The sequence below is a fragment of the Puma concolor genome, chromosome D3 (assembly GCF_028749965.1).
Source record: "Puma concolor isolate L17-30 chromosome D3, mPumCon1.1.hap2, whole genome shotgun sequence".
In the NCBI taxonomy this organism is placed as follows: Eukaryota; Metazoa; Chordata; class Mammalia; order Carnivora; family Felidae; genus Puma; species Puma concolor.
Genome location: NC_141678.1, coordinates 2,067,534 through 2,088,383, shown reverse-complemented (window position 1 = coordinate 2,088,383; position 20,850 = coordinate 2,067,534). Strand labels below are relative to the sequence as shown.

The 20,850-nt window shown below is 51.6% G+C and overlaps 1 protein-coding gene across 9 annotated transcripts in view; it reads right to left on the bottom strand.

Moving 5' to 3' along the window:
- Positions 1–20,850, bottom strand: part of RIMBP2 (RIMS binding protein 2) — a 221,495-nt gene that overhangs the window by 86,519 nt on the left and 114,126 nt on the right. For 3 of the 9 annotated variants that reach the window (XM_086681414.1, XM_086681415.1, XM_086681416.1), the window contains exons 1-2: positions 11,777–11,985; positions 8,513–8,602 (exon numbers count right to left, since the gene is read on the bottom strand). In XM_086681414.1, the coding sequence (XP_086537540.1) occupies positions 8,513–8,602; positions 11,777–11,932 (246 nt within the window). In that variant the 5' untranslated portion in view covers positions 11,933–11,985. Of the gene's footprint in view, positions 1–7,716; positions 7,962–8,512; positions 8,603–11,776; positions 11,986–20,850 lie in introns of those variants that run through there. The other 6 variants (XM_086681421.1, XM_086681422.1, XM_086681423.1 and 3 more) reach the window with 3 other exon arrangements.

Genomic DNA, 20,850 nt, shown 5'->3' with positions numbered 1-20,850 from the left:
AACAGACACCCCTAACAGACACAAAGCGTTACCCAAATTGTTCAGGATACGAATTCTTTTGTCTGAAAATTCCACTTTTGTTTTACAAGTGGACAAAACTGGCCACAAGGCTCTGTGTGCTTTATGATGATGGATGCTCTAAGAACCTCAGACACCAGGTCCAGTCTCAGACCACAGACCCCCTGAGAACCAAGTTTTGAATTTACTTGGGGCGGGGGGGGGGGGTATGGAGGGCACCACTTACTCTCAATCTCTCCTGTGGCTTTTTGGAAACCAGGAAGGACATGCCATGATGAGGGAAGATACCTTGGTTTATTCCCCGTTAATTTTCATTGTGCGGCATACTTGAACCGAAACGCGGCCTTTTCGTTTCTTTCCCTCCTCCCCAGATGTTACAGCATGAATTAGGGCTTCGATGACAGGCTGTCACAAGGTCGTATTTGTCAGCTTTAAAAGAGGTCCTTTCCGTTTCACACGCCCTCTGTGCGGCGTGTGCGTTTAACCTGACAATCTCCGTGACACCAGGAGAAAGAAAGGCACCCACTTGGAGCTCCTGAATGGCACAGGGTCACGGGGAGGCTGTTATTAAGAGGTCGTACAGAGGTCTGATTCACAGGAGTGTTCTCGTGCCGTTTTGCGACAGCATGAAGCGTCAGGCCGCGAGCTTAGGGAAAAAATTCAGACGCACCAGGTGAACAAGTCGGGACCTAATGGAACTAAACAGAACTCACACCTGAACCCCAGCACCGGGGCACAGCCTTGGTGACACCACCACTTCCCATGTTCTGACTCATCAAGAAATTGTGACCTGTGAGTTACGTCCAGTGCTCTAAGGCCAGTCTCCCGTGGCAGCCAGCACAGGCCCAGATGTAACTCAAGGCTTGCCTCTCTCCGACTGAGATGTCCCATAGCTGCCGTGGAAATGAAAACCGGATCCAGACTCCTGGCCGGTCGGCATGCTTCTGCAGCCTCTGACCCGCCAGCTCTCCGTTCTCCCCTGAGGCCCCATTACCACCACTCTCATGCTCCAACTGTCCTGTAAACAAGCCAAACTCAGTCCCACCCACCCCAGGGCCTTCGCACCTGCTGCCTGCACCACAGCAAGCCCCTACCCACCCCTCCCTCCACCCCAGATCCTGGTGGGTCTGGCTCCTGCTCATCATTTATGCCACTTCCTCCTCAGGCCCTCCCACCATGCTTGAGATAACAAAAACGCTCCTCCCCTCGTCTGCCCCCAGCACCCTCAGTGCTTTGCCGTGATTTGTCTCACTATCTGGAATGATCCTGCGTAGCTGTTGACATTTCCCTGCGGTGGCTCCTTGTTAGAGTCTAAGTCCCAGTTGGACAGGACTTGTCCCTGTGACCCAGTTCTCCGTCCCCAGTGCCTGGAAGGCTGCCTGGCACAGCCAGGGTTCCAGGAATGGAAAGGCATCAGGGGAAGACGGTCAATGCAAGGTGGCTGTGTTCCCGGGGAAATCAGCTCTGCTGGTCCATCCAGGTCTGCTGGCCACCCACAGGCCCATCGCCGATCTCCCAGCTTGTCCGTTTTTCTAGTGAAGTTTGACCGCGGGAGATGCCAGCAGGAAGTCGGGGGCTGGAGAAGAGACAGGCTGGGGTTAACGCCCTCGCCACCACGGCTGGGGCTGTTCAGACACAGGGTTCTGTCCGCAGGCCTGACGCTGCTGTCCCTGGAAGGGGCCTGCTGGCCAGGCTGGCGGGTGGCTGGCGGCTGGGAATGTGGATTGCAGGAGGACCGCCCCCGTTTCTCACCGATGGGAGGGCCTCCCCGTGTCCAGACTCTGCGCAAACCACGTGGTTACTGCTGCCCCCCCCCCAAGGGGGCGGGGCTCTGGGACGCGCCAGGGAGACCATGACCCTGGACGCCGAGTCCCTGCCGGGCTTCCCGTGGCGACCCTTCGCACGCGCCGTGACGACGTGCCGCTAGAACGGAGCGCGTCCTGTGTCACTGGTGGAGGCTGGAGCCCGCCCGCCCCCGGATGTTGCTCACGTGCTTTCCCTGCGCCGACGGCACTTCGTATCCTTTCGCCGTGATGAACCGTGGCCACGAGCGCGACTGCACACGGAGTCCCACGAGTCTCCCTCGCGAGTCGCGGCACCTTGGGCGGTCCCGGGGACCCGACGCAGTGTCCCCCTGCCTACAGCCTGCGCTCTTGCCCTGGTCCCCGGGGCTGCTCACCCAGCGGCCTGGCTTCTGCCTTCTGCCCCCACCGCCCCGCCTGGTTCCCGGAGCCGCACCCACAGCTCTGTGAGCAGTATCTCCTCCGTCCCCCACCTTGAAGGGGCCAACTGTTCCTACTGGGACTCCAGTGGACTAATTCTCGAAAGAAAACAACGTTCCCACAATAGAGACACAGAACGAAGGGTTCAAAGTCCCCATGAGTGAGGCGTTTCCGAGAAGCACGTTTGCTCTGTCGGGAAGCCGGGGTGGGTTTCGGGCTCCCTGTGCGGAAGGCGACGTGAACTGTCCCCACAAGAGCGTGGGGCAGTCGGGAATCACGCCCCAAGGGGCGCTGAGCGGGGGGCCGTGGTTGACAATGGACAGCCCCCAACCTGGGGACAGTCACAGTCCAGCTGTGCGTCTGGAACCTGCTGGCAGGCGCCAGACCCCCGCCCTCCCGCCGGGATGCTGCAGATGAGGTTGGGGCAGATGTGCGAGGCCCTCGTGTGCCGTAACCCCCCACTCCCCCCACGTGGAGCCAGGATGCTGTACTTTGGTTCCTGGAAATAGTGCAGAGGACTACAGCAACGTGAGAGAAAGAGATAACGTTGGGGGGAGGGAGGGAACAAGTTTTATCGGTCTGGAAGTCGGTGCTTTGAAGGAAAGTTGAAATGGACGAGGAAGAAAATGCAGGGGACGTCTGGACAACTAGAAGGTTCTAGAAGTGGTTGGCATTGATTCTGTCACAGACCTCATCTCACGCCAGGATCGGTATTTCTCGCACCTAAAACTGACCAGAGTCTCCCCCGTACGTTTACCAGAAAGATTAAGGGCATCGCTCTGGTCTTTCCGAGGAGGGCAAGAGGGTCTGTTGGTAGGGAGGGGAGGTAAGCAAAGGCGTGACTGAAGATTGCAGCAGGCCGTCCACACCCAAGTCCCTGCAACCTTACACAGCAGAAGGGACTTTGCAGAGGTGACTGAGTGTCCGGGCCTCGTCCCCGACAGTCCAGGTGGACCGGTGGGATCACAGGGGTCCTTACAGGAGGGAAGCAGGAGCAGCAGCGTCTAAAAGGGAGATTTTGAAGACGCTGTTCTGGCTTTGGTGGAGGAAGGGCCCACAAGCCAAGGGATGGGGGCGCCTGCAGAAGCCGGAAACGGTGAGGAAACGTCTTCTCCCTTAGAGCCTCCAGGAAGAGTGTGGCCTGCCCACACCTTCGCTTTAGGACTTCTGACCCCAGGCAGCCTGGCTCCAGAGGCCCCGCAACCAAAGAAGGAGAACAAAGGCGACGGTAAGCTAAGAAGCGTCTCAGAAACCGCAAACACCAAGCTGTCCCCTGGAAGGTGCCTTTGCCGGACAGTCTCCCGTCTGTCCCCAGCACCGAGGCCTCGGCCGGGGCCGGCTGCCGGCTCCCCTACTGGCCACACCTGTGTGAACAGCCTTGGGGTGCAGTCTCTTCCCCGCCGGGCCCCCCACTGGAGACACCACATGACACTGAGCAGAAATCTCTGGGGGACGGTGACCCTTCCCGAACACAACGCTTCCTGAGAGAGGCTCGGTCTGCTCCTCCTCTTCCAGCTCCAGCGAGGAAGTGATGCTGAGGGACGGAGTAGCCACCGTGTCGTGGAGATGACACATCACGGCCCCAGCACGATGGCACCGGGGAGGAGCAGAGCCCGGGCCCTCTTGCGTCTCCGCAGCCGCCTCTGCCCCGGGCTCCTCACATCTTCCCGCACGAGAGCGACAATGCCCCCCGGGTGTTTATGCCACCAAGCTCGGGTCCCTGCTACAGGCAGCTGGAAAGAATCCCAGCTGACAAACCCAGAGAGGGCGTCATTCTTTCTGGCGCGGTAGCAGCTGATCCCGCCTGGAAACAGATGCCTCCAAACAAAAAACACCGTAAATGTCAGCTGGCTGGGGGGGTACGTGGGGCTGGAGCCTGAGGCCTCACCACGCTGCCCAGTGGGCCTTCCCAGCCCTTGATGGTTCCAGAAGCCTCCGTAGAGAAGCCCCCTGGCCTACCACTTCCCTGGTCCCTGCTGCCTGCCGTCTAGCTCAAAGCCGGGCACTCCCACAGGCAGAGAGCTCTCCCGGGGCCGACCCACATCCCCCCCACGTCCCTGCACTTGGACAAGAACGTGCTCCTGGGAACAGAGCCAGGCGCGGAGAAAGAGTTCTCAGAATAGCAGAAAGGACATAAAGGGCTTTTCACTAAGACACAGAAACTACGACCCCACAAAAAAACAAAGAAACACATTGGGAAAGGTTCTGAGATGTTCAAAGTCGGGAGCCCGGACGGTTCTTCTTTTGTTCTGGTCAAATGGAAATCTAACAATGTGCTCACTCCTAGCGGATTTTGTTCTGAGGAAAAACGGATGATATACAGGTGTGACCCCCGCCCGGGGCCAGGGCCCTGTCTTTCCAGCCAGGGCTCTTAGCCTCACAAACCGCGGATGTCTACAGGTGTTGTCCTTATCAACACCCATAATTTTCTCTTACTAGACGAAGAGTGAGAACAGCTAGTAAGTAGGATGACTGTTGTTCGTACCAGTGATTCATAACTGGACCCAGAATTCCTGCCACCCTCAGATTTCTGGCCAGGAGGTAAGCGGAGTTCACGGGTGATGGGTTCATAGGTCATGGACTTCACCTCCTGCCCAGAACTTGGCTGCAGGACGCAGGGGATGCCAGGTTTCCACGCTGCCCTGGGACCGTCCCACTGCACACAGATGCAGCCCCTTAACACCTGGGGCACCAGATCCAGCCAGTTGACTCATTTCCATTTCAGAACACAGGCCTGGGGGCAGACCAGCGGCACCAGGGGGAAGTGCAGCCTGAGGCATCTGGCGATGCCCTGGGAATGCGCCCGAACCTCCCACTGGCCCCAGGAACAGCTGCCCAGTTTGGCGGGGGGAGGGGGGGGGGAGTTTCATAGGCCCCCTTGGACCGAGGCAAATGGGAAATCTGAATTATTTTTCTTTAATCAGGGAAAAGTCGGGTTTGCCAGCGTAAAGGACCTTGAACACATTCTGTGCCCCGTGCCCTGGATTCCCAGCTCATTCGTTTCCTTGCACAGGGCTGCCTGCCCCAATCCGATATTCAACCCGGTTTTCCCAAGAAGCCCACGTCAGATTTTGCACCCGAGAGGCCATCATTTCTGGGCAGGCTCCGGGGACGACAGTGACGATGCATCTTTCTGCTTCCACAATTAAGAGCTCGGGTCATTACTACTTTCTTAATCGGGGATCCTGAGAAGCACATTGCAAACCCAGGCCAGAATCAGATGGGGGAATTGAGAATTTCCAGGTATCGTCCCGAGAACCAGGAGGGTTTCTGCAGGGTCACAGGGACAGCTCCCCCATCCATGAGTCTGGTGCTGGGGTTGAATACTTATTTCGGCATCATTTAACCAACCCGGTCCCTTCCACCTCCCCTGCTTACGCTGGACACACACCCAGGCTCCAAGGACAGTCTTGTGAGAACTGCTGTTTCCCAGGCCTTCTCCCTCCCTCGGTCCCTCTCCATCCCCTATCAACCTCCAACCCATCCCCCTCACCCCTCCCATCCCCCTCTCCACCGCCACCCCCACCCCCATCTCAGACAGCCAGCCCAGGCACTCTGAACTAACACTGAGCCTGCAAAGCTGGCAGAGGGGCAGGACAGAGCTGCATGGCCCTGCCAGTCTCCCTGCCTTCTCTCTCAAAGCTCTGCTATTCCTGTCTGTGCTGGTGAGTCACTGGGCGCCCTCACACACCTCTGCAAAGCTGGAAGGAATGTAAGCTCTCGTCTGTGCCCAGCAGCCTTGTGTAAAAAGTCAAGGCGGGGATGCAGCCCAGGAAGACGTTTCCAACCTTCCGTGAAAAAGTGTTGGACTCTGTGAGGATCCCCTAGGATGACCAGGGTGGCCCATCAGCACAGCCATCTAGCCAGGTCCCGGACCGGAGCCCTTGCCTGGACGGTGACGCCAAGAACCAGGTCTCTAACCCATTACTGACCAGCACTGGCTTGGCCGGATGCCTCCAGGAAGTACCATCGTCCCCGCTCCTGCTCTGTCTCTCTGAGCCCCTCCAAAGCTGGAATCACCTCTCCAGGCACAGGAGCCCCGCTTAGGAGGAGACACAAGTGCACGAGAAAGCCACCCCAAGTTCAGTCCTCCCTACAGCCAGGTCCCACCACCCTGCTCTCAGCCTGCCTCTGCTGCCTGAAACACCACCATTATGTTACACGGCCGTTCCTGTTGAAATAGACATATTCCTGGGCAGAGGGGGCCGCTGAGCCTCATTCAGCATTCACGCCTCAGCGCGAGTGAGTTTGTCAGAGTCTTTCCCGAGAGGTTTGGAAAGAAAGAGGGCAGAGAGAGTGGGGGCCAGTGGGAATATGAGGGGACGGGGACTACTTGGAAAGCTGGGATGCACTGAGCACACGTCTTTTTGAGAACAGTGGTAAAACGCACATCCCGTAGAGCTGAACCATCTTAACCATTCCTAAGTACAGCTCAGTGGCACGAGATACATTCACACTGCTATGCAGTCATCCCTCCATCCGTCTCCAGAATTCTTTTCATCTTCCCCAAACCGAGACTCTGTCCCCATCAAACGCTAACCCTCCCTTTCCAGCCCTTGGCTCCCGCACTTTTACTCTCTGACTCTGGGGATCTGGGTTCCTGAATTTCTGGGGACCTGCGTGGGACCATACAGTATCTGTCTTCTATGACTGGCTCATCTCATTAAGCACCGTGTCCTCCAGGCTCATCCGGGTTGTGGCAGGTGTCAGAATTTCCTTCTTTTTAAGGCGGAATGGTATTCCGTTGTAATAGAGACCGCATTTTGTCGATGCGTGTGTCCGGTGACGGACCCTTGGGTTGCTTCCACATTTTCGCCAGGGCAAATGGTGCTGCTGTGAACACCGCTACACAAATATCTCTTCAAGACCCCGCTTTCGGTTCTTTTGGATATATACCCAGAAGCAGAAGTATTGGATCATCTGGTCGTTCTATTTTTCATTGTTTAAGAAATCACCGTCCTGTTTTCCACAACAGCTGTACCGTTTTCCATTCCCATCAATGGCGCACGAGGGTTCCAACTTCTCCACATCCTCGCTAACACTTATTTTCTGAAAAGCATATCTTTTAAAAAGAAAAAAATTGGCCAACTGGAAGGCAGAAAAGTAAGTGTCAAATCAAGAAAGCTCTAATTTTTTTGTGAACTGTTAGAACTCCGTTCTTTGAAATACATGTTAGTACACCTGTGAAATTAGCAGCTGCAAACTGCCAATCGTCAACAAATACTCTTTGAGCACCTACTGTGTGCGCTGGTGCTGGTGCTGGGGAAACACTGCTGGATGTGACAGCAACGGCCTGTGCTCCCTTGGAGCTGGCGTTCTCGTCGCAGGAAGACAGACGGACACAGAAATGAAGACGTGTGATCGACCATGTGGTAAGAGATACGAGAAAACCAAACCCAGTGAGGTCGCCAAGACCAGAGGAGGGGGGAGAGAGGGCCACCTATGTGCAGCAATAGAGGTGTTGCCAAGAAGGTACCTCTTAGGAATGGCTGCCCAGAAACTGCCAGGTATTTGGAGACGAGGAAGTAGAATTCTTAGCAGGGAAAATTATCCAGCGCTGAGACGAGCTTGGTGGTCTGACGAACAGAAGGTTCGGAGTGGCCAGAACTTGATGAGCCAAAGGTGGGGTGGCTGGTAAGGTTGACCGAGATGGCACCACGGGAAGGACTGCCGCTGCCGTTTATGGGAGGCGTCGGAAGTTTGCTCAGAGGAGCCACGTCACCTGGTCCTGTCACTAGACCAGTCTAGCTGCTGCCAGAAAATGACCTAGGATGATCAGAAGGGCGATGGGCCACTTAGGGGACGACAGCGGCAGGAGAAAGTGGTGGCCTGGAGGCTGTGACGGGGAGGAAGTTCTGACGTGGCTTGTTGGCGCGCGGGATGTAGGCATGAGGTGAGGGAAGGATCCGGGTGGCGCCTGGCACCTTGTCCTGGGCAGTCGTGTGGGTGGTACCTTCCATCTGCTGGGCTGAGAGAAGCCGGCAGAGGGCTGGTGGGGGGGGGGGGGACCTGGTGTGGGCAGGTTTGAGGGACCCCAACTGGTTTGCTCTGGGCTCGTCGTTAAGGGTATGATCGCAACAGACTTCCACGTGGAGAGAACTAGTGGACGGTGAACGAGATGCCGCTAAGTGCTGGGTACCGGCATCGCACGGAGGAATAAAAGGGATGCGACCCAGGAACTGGCCACCCACGCACTGGGTGGAGGTGGGTGATTCCCTCTCCCCCGCCCCTCCTTCCCCGAGACCCCTCCCTGCCACCCCGCTTCCAATTACCTTGTGAGGCTGCCAGCCCCGTGCGGGAAGGCCTGCATAGTGGGGTCTCAGGTGGTGCTTCCCCTGGATGGCATCCCTCAGTTCCTTTTCCTAGGACAGAAGGAAAGGGCGTCATGAGATGACTCCCCAACTTCGGGGACACGGCAGAGCATGGTAGCTGAGGTTTCTGATTAGGAAGTTAGCCCCTGGATAAGAGGTGGTTCTGCAAACACCGTGTGATGTGGGAGCGGCTGCCTTCTTCTTTCTGAGCCATGAGTGTCCTACTCTATAAAACGGGAGTAACACTCCTCCACATGACGTTATAAGATTATAATAAAATAATATATATTAAGGGTGTAGTGAGGTTCCCAGCGGATAGATTACCCACAGTATGTGGCACATTGACCTGTATTGCACGTTTGCATCCTAACAAGGCAATCTTGGTAAGTAAAGCTTTGAACTGACCCTTTCCTCACAAACACCGGTCCAAACACATTGCCAAGATAACATTAGAGGAGATCTGAAAGGCTTTGTCCTGCTCAAAAATGGGGTAAAAAAAAAAAAATCTATGAGGACTACAAATGATTGGAACACCCATGGTGAGTGGGACACTCAGGCCAGATTCTCAGGCACAGAATTGGGAGTCCAAGTTTTGTTTGTTTGTTTGTTTGTTTACTTGTTTTCAGTGTATGTGGGACTGGAATTTCATGCATGAGGCAAGATATCTGAGCAAAGCTTACCACCCGCCCTGAGGCCGGTCCAGCCCCAGACCCCAAAGAAAGCTGAATATAAGTGAGGTCTGCCCAGAGTTCCAGCTTATGTAAGGTAACACACCCAGAGACAGAGAGGGAGCAGGCCCACTGGCTCAGTGTGTGCACTGTGTTAAGCCCTCGTATCACCTACTAAGAACTGTGAGCTACCAGTCACCAAACCTAATTCGAGACTGGAGGCATTCAGGGTGTAGCATAGTAACTGCAGAGAGGTAAGATAGAGTGGGGCTGAGCACAGAAAGAGAAATTGGGGGTAATTCTCCCCATTAAAGAAAAGCCTGAAAATGGAAATGCCAAAACACATTTAAAAGAAAAACTCACAGTACTATACAGACGTGACAAAATCAGTAATCAGGATGCATTGACACCAGAGGAAATAAAAATAATAAAGCAATCTGAAAATGACTTCAATACGTATGTTGAGGGTTCTCACAGAGAAGGAGAAGGAATGACATCCATCCAAAAGAAGAAGAAAGAGCAATAGAGACAACTAATGGCCACAGTGGAAGGTGCCTGGCAATTCATCAGCCTCCACCAGTCAAGTCTGCAATTTTCCTGTTTGCCTGGTCCTTCAGGTTTGTCCTCCGTTCACTCCTCAGTGAGTCAATATCCGCAGGCCACCCACGTCTGGAACTGATCTGGTGACTCTCCTCTACACTCCATTCACCCTCCCAACAGGAAGAGGGCAGAGTCCTGTGGTTTCAGACACTTCCCACAGGAAGGAGGCTCCTCCTGGCTATTTTCGGGTCCCATGTTTCAGTCAACATCCCTTCCTCTCCATCATCAGGAGCTTCTCCGCTCTTTGGTACCTACCTCGTTTCCATGGTGATAAAACACAAGGAAGCAACCCTACACGCCTTCCCAACACACCATATCAATGGTGCTTTGTTCTGGGAACAATGATTCCCCAACCTATGGGAATGAGCTTGACAATATAGCAGTCACATTGCCTCCTCGGGGATATTCCCGATAACACCGGTGATCTGAAGGGTATGGGTGTACTCATCGAAACACCAGGGTCCTGACCTTGGAGACCTTATGTGCCCCATGGTAGACAAAGGCAGCAATATCTCAGAGGATCATAGGAGAAACATTGGGGCTATAGGGAGAGGAGTACGGGTTCTGAGGTCAAACTGCCTAAATACAACCTCTAGCCCTTCCCCTCATAAGCCGTGTGGCCTCGCGCAGGCTGTCTGACAGCTGCACAGCTCTCTGAGGTCTGAGGATGTAAAGATGTCTACACGATCGGACGGTGTGGAGATTTAAGTGCAGTAATTCTCCCGGAACACTAAGCACACTCCCCCGCACACAATCACGGCTCAAAAAGGTGGTCCCTTCCCTATTGAAAGCACGACCACCTTTGCCTACATCTTCCCATCTTCTACTTTCTACCACCAAATGAGCCCTTCGCTCATGACATCACCTCTCTGCACCTCACTTGGAAGAGTTGACTGCAGAAAAGGAAACTCAGGGGAAGGAAACAGCACTGGCTCGTTCACCCAATATTTTGGAGGCTACATAAAAGTTCCATTCACGGGGCGCCTGAGTGGCGCAGTCGGTTAAGCGTCCGACTTCAGCCAGGTCACGATCTCGCGGTCCGTGAGTTCGAGCCCCGCGTTGGGCCCTGGGCTGATGGCTCGGAGCCTGGAGCCTGTTTCCGATTCTGTGTCTCCCTCTCTCTCTGCCCCTCCCCCGTTCATGCTCTGTTTCTCTCTGTCCCAAAAATAAATAAAAAACGTTGAAAAAAAAAAGTTCCATTCACTTATTTTATGTTCCTTCTCAGTGACTCCAGGTCAGCCGCTTAACCTGATGAAATCCGTCTTTCCAAGAGAAACAGCTCAAGATCTAAATCCTGTCCAAGAAGCACTGATTCACGATGTCGCCAGGCAAAAGAAAAGAATTACCACCGTCTCTTCCCAATGCCACTTCTCCAGATCGGTTGAAGCATGAGTTGGCACTTTGGGCACCACTTACTATCCTGGTGACCCGCCCCCGCCCCCAGCAAGAAGGCCAACCACAGAAAGAGCTGCTGAAAACAAAACCATTCCCAAACAAACAATCCTCTGCCCTACACTTAGATAATCACAAAATACCTGCGCAGTGTGCCAAAGCCCTCCACACAATGATGCCGACAGAAGCCGATTCATTGGCAAAGACACCCAGCAAAGGCCCAAAGAAAAAAGAAGATACCAGTTTGAACCTGCAAACCTATGTGATTTATTCTCCAAATCATGGGTATCTCACTTTATCCACGCTTGCTGTTTACCCCCGGAGAAAGTGCAGAGGTGGCTGGGGGCGGGGAGCGACGGGGCCGGTTGCAGGAGCGGGGGTGGGAGGGCGGGTCCGGGGGTCTTGTCCCAAGCGCTACAGTTCCTGCAGACTTTACCCCCTGTTGCCCCAGGGCACGGTGCTGCTCTGACATGCATGTATTTGCAGTACTTAAGGGAAGATTCAGAAAATGCCTGCTGTCCATGCTTTGGGTCCTATTCGGATGCTGCAAAGTAAGAAGACTTACCCTGGAAGCTCTCATCATTGACACTGTGCAGGACCAGAGCCGCCCACCCAGGGATGCTGTCCCCGCTCCAACTAGAGGACTCCTTTCTGAGTTAATCAGCACCACCGAAGAAATGCCACCAAGCAAAATACAGATCACCTTGTGTATTGGTCGCATGCTTGAGACCAGCAGGCCCCCAAAAGATGTGGGCTTGTGGTCGCAACACGACAAAATGAGAGTCTCCCAACAGGCGCGCGGGTGGCTCCAGCTATGACAGTTCTCAGGAGGGGGAGGAGGAGGAGGACGGAGTGGATTTAACATAACCTGACAGGCCTGCCTGAGTCGCGAGGCTCTCCGCAGCCTGGGGTAAGTGGCCAGCCACAGCGGTGCCTGGGGTGCCTGGGGTGCCAGGTGCACACACCCGCTCCACGCGATGGTGAAGCAGGGCCCCCGCTCGCGGCCCCTGTTGTGCAGGTTGGACACTGTGCACCGTGGACCACATCTGAAAGCCAGGAACTGAGTTTGACGACACACACCCACGGCCTGAAGACAGGGATCTGGTGACTCACACGCCACGAGGACTGAGATAATGAAGAACTTTCCGAGCACTGCTGGATGAAATCACCCTCTGGCTCAGCACTCCTGACCTGAAATAACGGCGTGAAGAGAGAACAACCCGCATCTGTGTATCTGCTCTCTCCTGCACAAACTTCACAGCTGTCCTTTCCACGGGAGGGCTTGAGTATTGCAAAGGGAACAGTTTGAGTCTTAGACCCTTTAAGCGTAAAGCCACACAAAGGAAGAGGGTTTCGGATTTGCCAGACGGTGGATGCCCAGTGACAGAGGGCCTCCCCTGCAAGAGTCAGAGTTCCACCTGCCTGCAAGCACAGAAAGGAAGGGGCGCAGTCCTATTTCTGCGTCATAGAGGGACATACAGAAGTTAGGACCGGCTCCCGGCGGGCCGACCGGGGTTCTGGGTTCCGATCTGAGGAACTGCTGGCACCCTGTAACCCCTGAAGCCTCCCTCAAAGGGCAACTACAAAAGGTGCCAGTCAAGGTGTTTTTTTAATCCATTAATATCCACTAATGCACGAAACTGAAATAGCTGTATTTGATTTTTTATCTCTTGTTTAGCAAAAATATGGGGAGGGGGAACGAATCCTGATAAGGATAAAGCCGAAAGAGAAGGGTCCCTGCAAGAGTTACAAATTCTAACACCCCAGGGAGTGAGCAGGCAATATAAAGGGGCAGATTGGGCCAGAAAGAAGAACATTCTAGAGTGATAAGAAATGCAGAGATTGGCAAGGTTCATGCCCCCATCTAAAGAAGTCAGCAGCAAACTGTCTCCAACCTGTTGATGCAAGGCAGGAGAGCGAACCCAGCTGTTCCAGGTTTTAGGAACTCGAGGTCCGGGTTCCTATCTGAAACATCCCTGTTTTTAAATGTTGGCTCTTAACTGAGACAAAAACATACACTGTGTGCTCCTTCCCATAACAGATAGGTCTTAAAAATGTTGGCTTGAAAATGGGGCACTTTGTGAAAGAAGTCAGACCTGATTAGAATGAAAGGTGGGTGGGTTGAGGTGGAGGTGGGATGGGGGTGAAGTGCATTCCCTGGGTGCAAGAAGCAAAACGAGAAGCATAGGTTCACCAAAGATAACTTTGCCCACTTACGCCTACCCGCCATGTTGCCTTACCTACCCGCTATGCACTGAAACGCGTCTCCCCAGATTCACATATTGAAGCCCTCATCGCCCATTTGGCGATGGAGCCTTTAGGGAAGTAATTAAATGAGGTCACGGGGTGGGGCTTTCATCCGGTGGGACTGGTGTCTTTATAAGAAGAGTCAGCAGAGAGCTCTCTCTCCACACACGTGCCAAGGAACGGCCATGTGAGGTCACAGCTAGAAGGGGGCCACCTACAGACCAGGAGCAGAGCCCTCTCCAGACACCGGCCGTGCCAGCACCTTGAACTCCAGCCTCCAGGACCACGAGAAAATGAAGCTGCTGCTGCCTAGTCTTTGGTATCTTGTCACGGCTTCCCAAGCTGAGACACAGCCCCTGCCTGAAACACTGAGATACAGCCAGAGTTTCCACAAAGCTCTCTGAGCGAGGGGGTACCTGGGTCTTCAGAAGCCCCACCTCATCCGCACCAGGAACTGTAATTAAATCCACATTTCAATGGTTCAAGACGGCCACTCTCTCCCTTGAAAGATTCAGTGAATCACCGTTCAGCCAACTGTCAAATGGTGCTATCTTCACTACAAAGGAAAATTTAAGTAAAATAATATCTGACATGCTAAATTACAACAAGTTTGAGTTTGGATTTTATTGGCCTCACACATTTGTTTCCCTCAAATATGTTCATTCACTTTGGCTTTACAGTTTAAGAAAGCTGTAAAAATTTTATAAACCAGTTTTATCACCGGGCACATGTAATTATATTATGAATTATAAATATATAATATTATGTTCAAATATAATATAGACTGTGTAGTTATAATATGCAAGTCTAGTAAAATGAGGGTATAATTATTATTAACTATAATAAAATATAATAAAAATAATTTAAGTCAACACTGGGATGTGCTTGATAGTGCTTTTCTTTCTGAAAAGGCTTCATGAGTGGTTCTCACCTAGAGAAGTGACCAGGAGGACGGAGGAAAGGAAGGAAAAGGGAGTGTGAGAGTGTGAGAGTGTGTGTGTGTGTGTGTGTGTGTGTGTGTGTGCGCGCGTGTGTATGTGCGGGGGAGGGGGGGTTCCTTGGGGTGACAGCATTTGAAGCAAAGGAAGAAGGTGAAAAATACAGAATGGAAGGAGTGATTCGCCCCCTGGGTGCTGTCCAAGGTGCTGAGCAAGGTGCTGTCCAAGGTGCTGCCTGGGGGCTGCTGTCCGGGGTGCTGTCCAGGATCTGAGCCCCATTCCTGCCCTTGCCCTCAAGGCCAGGACAATTGGTTAAGTCATCATGTTACATGGAGAAATCATTGGGGCCTGGAGGACTTGGGTTTGAGGCCTAATTCTAACACTTACCAAGTGTCCATTTGTTTGTTTGTTTTTTTCAAAATTTAACTTAAAGTCTAGTTAGTTAACATAGTGTAATATAGTGTAATATAAGTGCTGAATCACTAAATCACCAAGAGTGATTTAAATGAGGGAATGTGTATACATGCACTTTGCAAACTGGAAAGGGCCATTTGAGTGTGAAAGATTGTTATGCCAATAAAGAGACTGTTACTGAAATAACTGTATCTGGTTTCCTGTAATCCTCAGGTCTGAGGAGGGGAGAGTCAAACTCTAAGTTCCTTTCTATATTCAGAAAAATCTATAAATGTGCACTTGCTTTAACTGTGACAGACACATGCTCTTCCAGACCTGTTTGACATTCAGGCATAATACATACGCCAATAATGCAATTACAGAGAAGCACACTGTGCTATTTAAAAGGTATTTTTCTAACACAGGTTAGAGACAAGCTTAAGCAGAAAAATATAACACACAAAGCAGGTTCTAATGCCAGCTCATGAACCAGACACATCTGAATTTTAAACAAAGCTGCTCTCCATAAAAGTATTTCATCAACTGACATGTACCTGCAACATATGCTCTGTCCTAATGATGGAAAATAAATACAGTTAAAAATTTGTTTGCCTCCCATTGTTCACTCTCATCAGAACACAGGCTGCCCCAAAGACAGCTCAGCTCTTCTCTACCAAAAACAATGGGGTCAAACCTATAAGAATTCTTCTTCTTTTTAATGTTCATTTTTGAAAGAGGGGAGGGGCAGCTCTGAGCTGTCAGCACAGAACCCGACGTGGGGCTCAAACTCATGAACCATGAGATCATGACCTGAACAGAAGTCGGCCACTTAAATAACTGAGCCACCCAGGTGCCCCCAGAATTCTTCTACCTAAGATTCACAAGGTTGGGGAGCAAGCAAAGAGGAAGAGAACAGTTATCATGCCACCTGTCCAGGGGTGCAGAAAAGCTGGAACTTTCGTGCACTGCTGGGGAAGGGGGGGGGGGTATATAAAATGCTGCACCTGTTGTGGAAAACAGTTTGACCATTCTTGAGAAAAGTGAAACAGAATTACCATATGACCCAATAATCCCACTCCTGGTATTTACCCCCAAAGAACTGAAAACCGGTGTTCAAACAAACAAATACTCGTATATCAGTGTTGAGAGCAGTGCTACTGTCAGCAGCCAAAAGGTGGAAACCCAGACGTCCATCGTCTGATGAACAGATGAACGAAAAGTGGTCTATCCATTCAACAGAATACTAGTCAGCCATAAAAAGGCGTGAAGGACTGATGTCTGCTACAACACAGATGAAGCTTGAAGACATGCTGAGTGAAAGGAGCCCCTTTTCACCACATAAAATGTTGTGTGTCCATTGTATGTATTTGATAGGAAATGTCAGAAACAGCAAATGAGACAGAAAGCATACTGACGGTGGCCAGGGGCTGAGGGAGGAGAGGATAAACAGTGGCTGTTGGTGGGTATGGGGTCTCCTCTGGGGTAGGGTGAGTGTTCTGGAACGGGACAGAAGTGGTGGCTGTAAAATACTGAATGTGCTAACCACCACTGGATTGTTCACTGTAAAATGGCTAGTTTTATGACGCAAAAGGTGTCACGCACGTCTCCTGCAACAGAGCCTGAACGGAGGCAAACATGTCCCCGCCACGTATCCAAGAGCTTCTTCTTCCGAGTGCCACGTGGGACAACTGGTCCCCAGAGGCAAACTACCAGCACATCTGGTCCTCAACCGAGAAACAGCAGTCTCTCCAAGGCTAGCAGGCAAGGCCAGCACTTGTGAGGTCTATCTCCAGTACAGCTCTTACCGAAGGCGACTTGCAGGGTCAGTTTTCCCATATGTGATTTCAGGATAACCTGCTGACTTCAGAACCGAATCCCGCATAAAATCTGTCTCCACCATACGCTCGTTCAGTGTGTGCAATGCATAATAACTTATAAACTGCATTCACCTACTCTTAAAAAAAAAAGGGTTTGATGGGGGCGCCTGGGTGGCGCAGTCGGTTAAGCATCCGACTTCAGCCAGGTCACGATCTCGCGGTCCGTGAGTTCGAGCCCCGCGTCAGGCTCTGGGCTGATGGCTTGGAGCCTGGAGCCTGTTTCCGATTCTGTGTCTCCCTCTCTCTCTGCCCCTCCCCCGTTCATGCTCTGTCTCTCTCTCTGTCCCAAAAATAAAAATAAAACGTTGAAAAAAAAAAAAAAAAAAAAAAAAAAAAAAAAAAAAAAAAAAAAAGGGTTTGAGAATGTCTGCAATAAAAATACTTATGCAATAAGGCAGTTAATAATGATTTTAAAAAAAGAAAAAGAGAACAATATGTGGAGAACTACATGCCAAGGAAATCACATAAAGAAGATTGTTACCCATTGATTGAATATCACATTTGAGTACTGAGCTCGCCAGCTGCTAATGCGAGAAAGAAAATGTATCAATTATAACTTTGTTAATGTAAAGGATGAGCCTCCTAGGATCCTTCCACGAATCACCCAGCAATGTAAAATATTTAAGTGCCTTTTTAAAAAGGCGTCTTGCTTTTTCAAGAGATGATTTATCGGTATTGTTACAACACGCACTATTGCCTTGAGAATGTCAGTGCTTCGCTCTCTCCCTCCAACCAGAGACCTTCCTCCACCAAGTCTCAAATTCTTGATCACAGGAACCTTGAGTTATATGAGCAAATGAAAATGGTGCTTCTAGGGGCGCCTGGGTGGCTCAGTCGGTTAAGCATCTGACTTCAGCTCAGGTCATGATCTCGTGGTTCGTGAGTTCAAGTCTTGCGTTGGGCTCTGTGCTGACAGCTCAGAGCCTGGAGCCTGCTTCAGATGCTGTTGCTTGCGTGCTCGCTCGCTCTCTCTCTCTCTCTCTCTCTCTCTGCCCCTCCCCCTCTCATTCTCTGTCTCTCTGTCTCTCTCAAAATATAAATACACATAAGATTTTTTTCTTTGAAAACGGTTCTTCTGGGGTGCCTGGGTGGCGCAGTCGGTTGAGCGTCCGACTTCAGCCAGGTCACGATCTCGCGGTCCGTGAGTTCGAGCCCCGCGTCGGGCTCTGGGCTGATGGCTCGGAGCCTGGAGCCTGTTTCGGATTCTGTGTCTCCCTCTCTCTCTGCCCCTCCCCCGTTCATGCTCTGTCTCTCTCTGTCCCAAAAATAAATAAAATCGTTGAAAAAAAAATTTATAAAAAAAAAAAAAAAAGAAAGAAAACGGTTCTTCTGAAACATGGCCCAATGAGGCAGAGTCAGGCTATAAATTTGGATGAATTAAGGAGCTCTCTGTGTTACCCAAACATTGACTCAGTAAGACTAACTTTCTTTCCCCAAAGACAGATCACTTCCATTAACACTGACAGAATTCGCCTCATGACTCAAGGCCCTCCAGGTGTTAGAAAATATGTCCTTAGTTTTAGATCCACATCTGTCTTCTGTTCACAACGTGGTACATCTGACACCATGGAAAACAGACCAAATTCCTTTCCCACGTGGATGTTTTCAGGTATTTTTAAGTTAATTGTTTAGATTAAAACAAAGCATACATACACAGGAGAGCACATGCCATAGGTGTACAAGTCTGTTAATTTCTACAAGGGGCACACATCAGCATAGCATAACCCAGACCAAGAAAGAGACCATTTCCAGGAGCACCAAATTTCTCTCCTGCCTTCCTCCCAGTCAATCCCTCCCCCAAAGTGACCACTGTTGTGATTTCTAGGTGCGCAAATCTGTTATGCCTCTTTGTTCATTCTGTGTAAATGGAACAGAGACATCTTTTTGGCGTCTGGATATTTCTCTCAATAGTTTGTCCACGATTCACCCATGGCTGTGAAACACTGCTTCAGCACTTCATCTCTTGCATAAATATTCCAAAACTTATTTCTTCATATTCGGCTCCTGTTGAACACCAAGGTTGACCCCGATCTGGAGCCTTTAAAAATAACGCTGCAAAGAACATTCTGGAACATGTCTCTTGGCGGATGTGTGTATCTCCTGATGAATATTTGCCTCGGGATGTTGCTGCTGGATTGTGGCATATGCGGGCGTTCAGGTTTTATAGAAACCGCCAGACAGTTCTGGACAGTGAGGAGTGTCGGGAGTCCTCACCAACACGTGGCACCCATGGTTCTCCTCCGGGCTGGCCACACCAGTGGGGCATGGTGGTGCCCTTCAGATGGATGATGACAGCAAAGCTCACCGAAGTCAGAGCTCTTCTTCTAGAAGTCAGCGGACAGTGGATTCAGAGGTCCTGGTAGAGATGACCTTCAAGGCAGACCTCACACCGGATGGCCCAAAAGCCTAGGAGTTACACCAGCACGTGAAGCAGCCCGGGGCTGAAGATCAGTGGTGGTTCAGACTGGGGCAAAGAGAAGGGTGTGTGGCCTCTCGGGGAGGGTGCCATTTCGCAGCCCCAAGCGACCACCGCCAACAGCCGACGTAGGCTGGCATTGCCACGTCTTCTATTAGAAACGGACAGCGTTTTGTAAAATCTCCCCAAATCTGAAGTTTTGAATGTGAAGGCAGCTAAAGAGAACCTGCCTTAGACCTGTTTGGCGGCCATGGACCACGTGCCACCAGCTCCGCTCAACAGTTTGCACGCCAACTCATGCTCACCTCGCCGTCGACAGGACCTCAGACGGGCTCCCTTCCGTGAGGGGCTCTGGGTTTTTCCAGCCCCCTCCGTCATGAACGGCCGCCGCCCAGCTCTTCAGTGGGACCGTCTCATTTGCAGGCAGAGCGGTTGGTCTCTCAGTCAGAGATCAGATGCCGCTCGTTTTGACTCTCCAAACTTCGCATCTCCAAATTCCTTTAACTCGAAGGTTATTTTTTAAAGACTAAGGTGTCTTACGTGAACCATATCCCGCCCCTGCAAGGATCTGCCTGAATCCCCTTGCTCAAGCGAGCACACCCTCTGTGGATGTGGAAAGACAGATACGACTCAACACGACGTAGGGTCTTGGGAAGCGTGGAAGCAGAGGTCGGAGTCCAGGCTGCACAGTCTGATGCCTTCGCTCCGTCTCCTTTCAAGCCTGGCCGTGTCTGCAGGGCCCATGCCTCCCGTGGGCTCGGACTCAGGTAAAGGCTGGAGTGAGTTGGCAAAACCACCCTCAGGGTCACTTAGCAAAGCTTTCCCCAGACTGAGCGTGTCTCTCCGATCATTTTACGTGGTGCGTGGACCCGGCACCTTAAACGACTGACTCACATCCTGAGAAAGCTCCCCCTTGTCCTCAACCCTTTGAAGTCCTTCCGCAGGGTGTCTCAGCAGGTGCTAGGCTCCTGGCTCGGCGCATCTACAAATAGAAAGTGGGCCGCAGGCTCTGAGCCGTGGGCAGGCCACCGCTTACAGAACTTCAAAGGTTGCCTTCTGTCTCCTTTTCATTTCTCCAGTTAGACTGAATATACAAAAAGCAATACGGGTTTTCATTTTATAATAACGATACGAAGGTCCTTTTAAAATGACACTTAGTTTATGGGTGAAACGACTTGAACACGTTCATTAACAATGTGTCTTGGAGAGGCTGATGGTGATGGTTGTATTGAAGCCGCACAAACAGTGAAGCTGGGACAACAGGAATAGTGACTAAGGTGGCACCGGACGTGAATCCAGCCAATGATTCATTGGTGCCTCACAGCAAGCCCTTAAATGGGTCACTATTTCTGCCCCCGTTTTGCAGATGGGGAAATTGAGGCACGGGACAACTATGTGACAGAGCCAGGGATGTGTATAAGAATGAGACAGACAGACAGACAAAGAGACAGACTGGCTTATGGAGCTGGGAGAACATCGCCACCCACTTACATGTTATTTTGGGCCAAAAAAAAAAAAAATCATCCTGTGGCTGTTGCCTTCCGAAACACAGATGGGTCCCGAATAGGTTGACACTTTTGATCCCTATCTGTCAGAGTGATTGGCTCTATCTAACCCAAAATAGAAGCTCAGGAAGGAAGAGCCAGCTCTTACTTGATTTTATGAATCCTCTGGGAGCAGTTTCCAGAAGGGCTTGGGAGTCCTAGTTTAGCATCGAAAAAAAATTCTCCATCACACCCCAATTATACGATAGTATCTGGACTTTCAT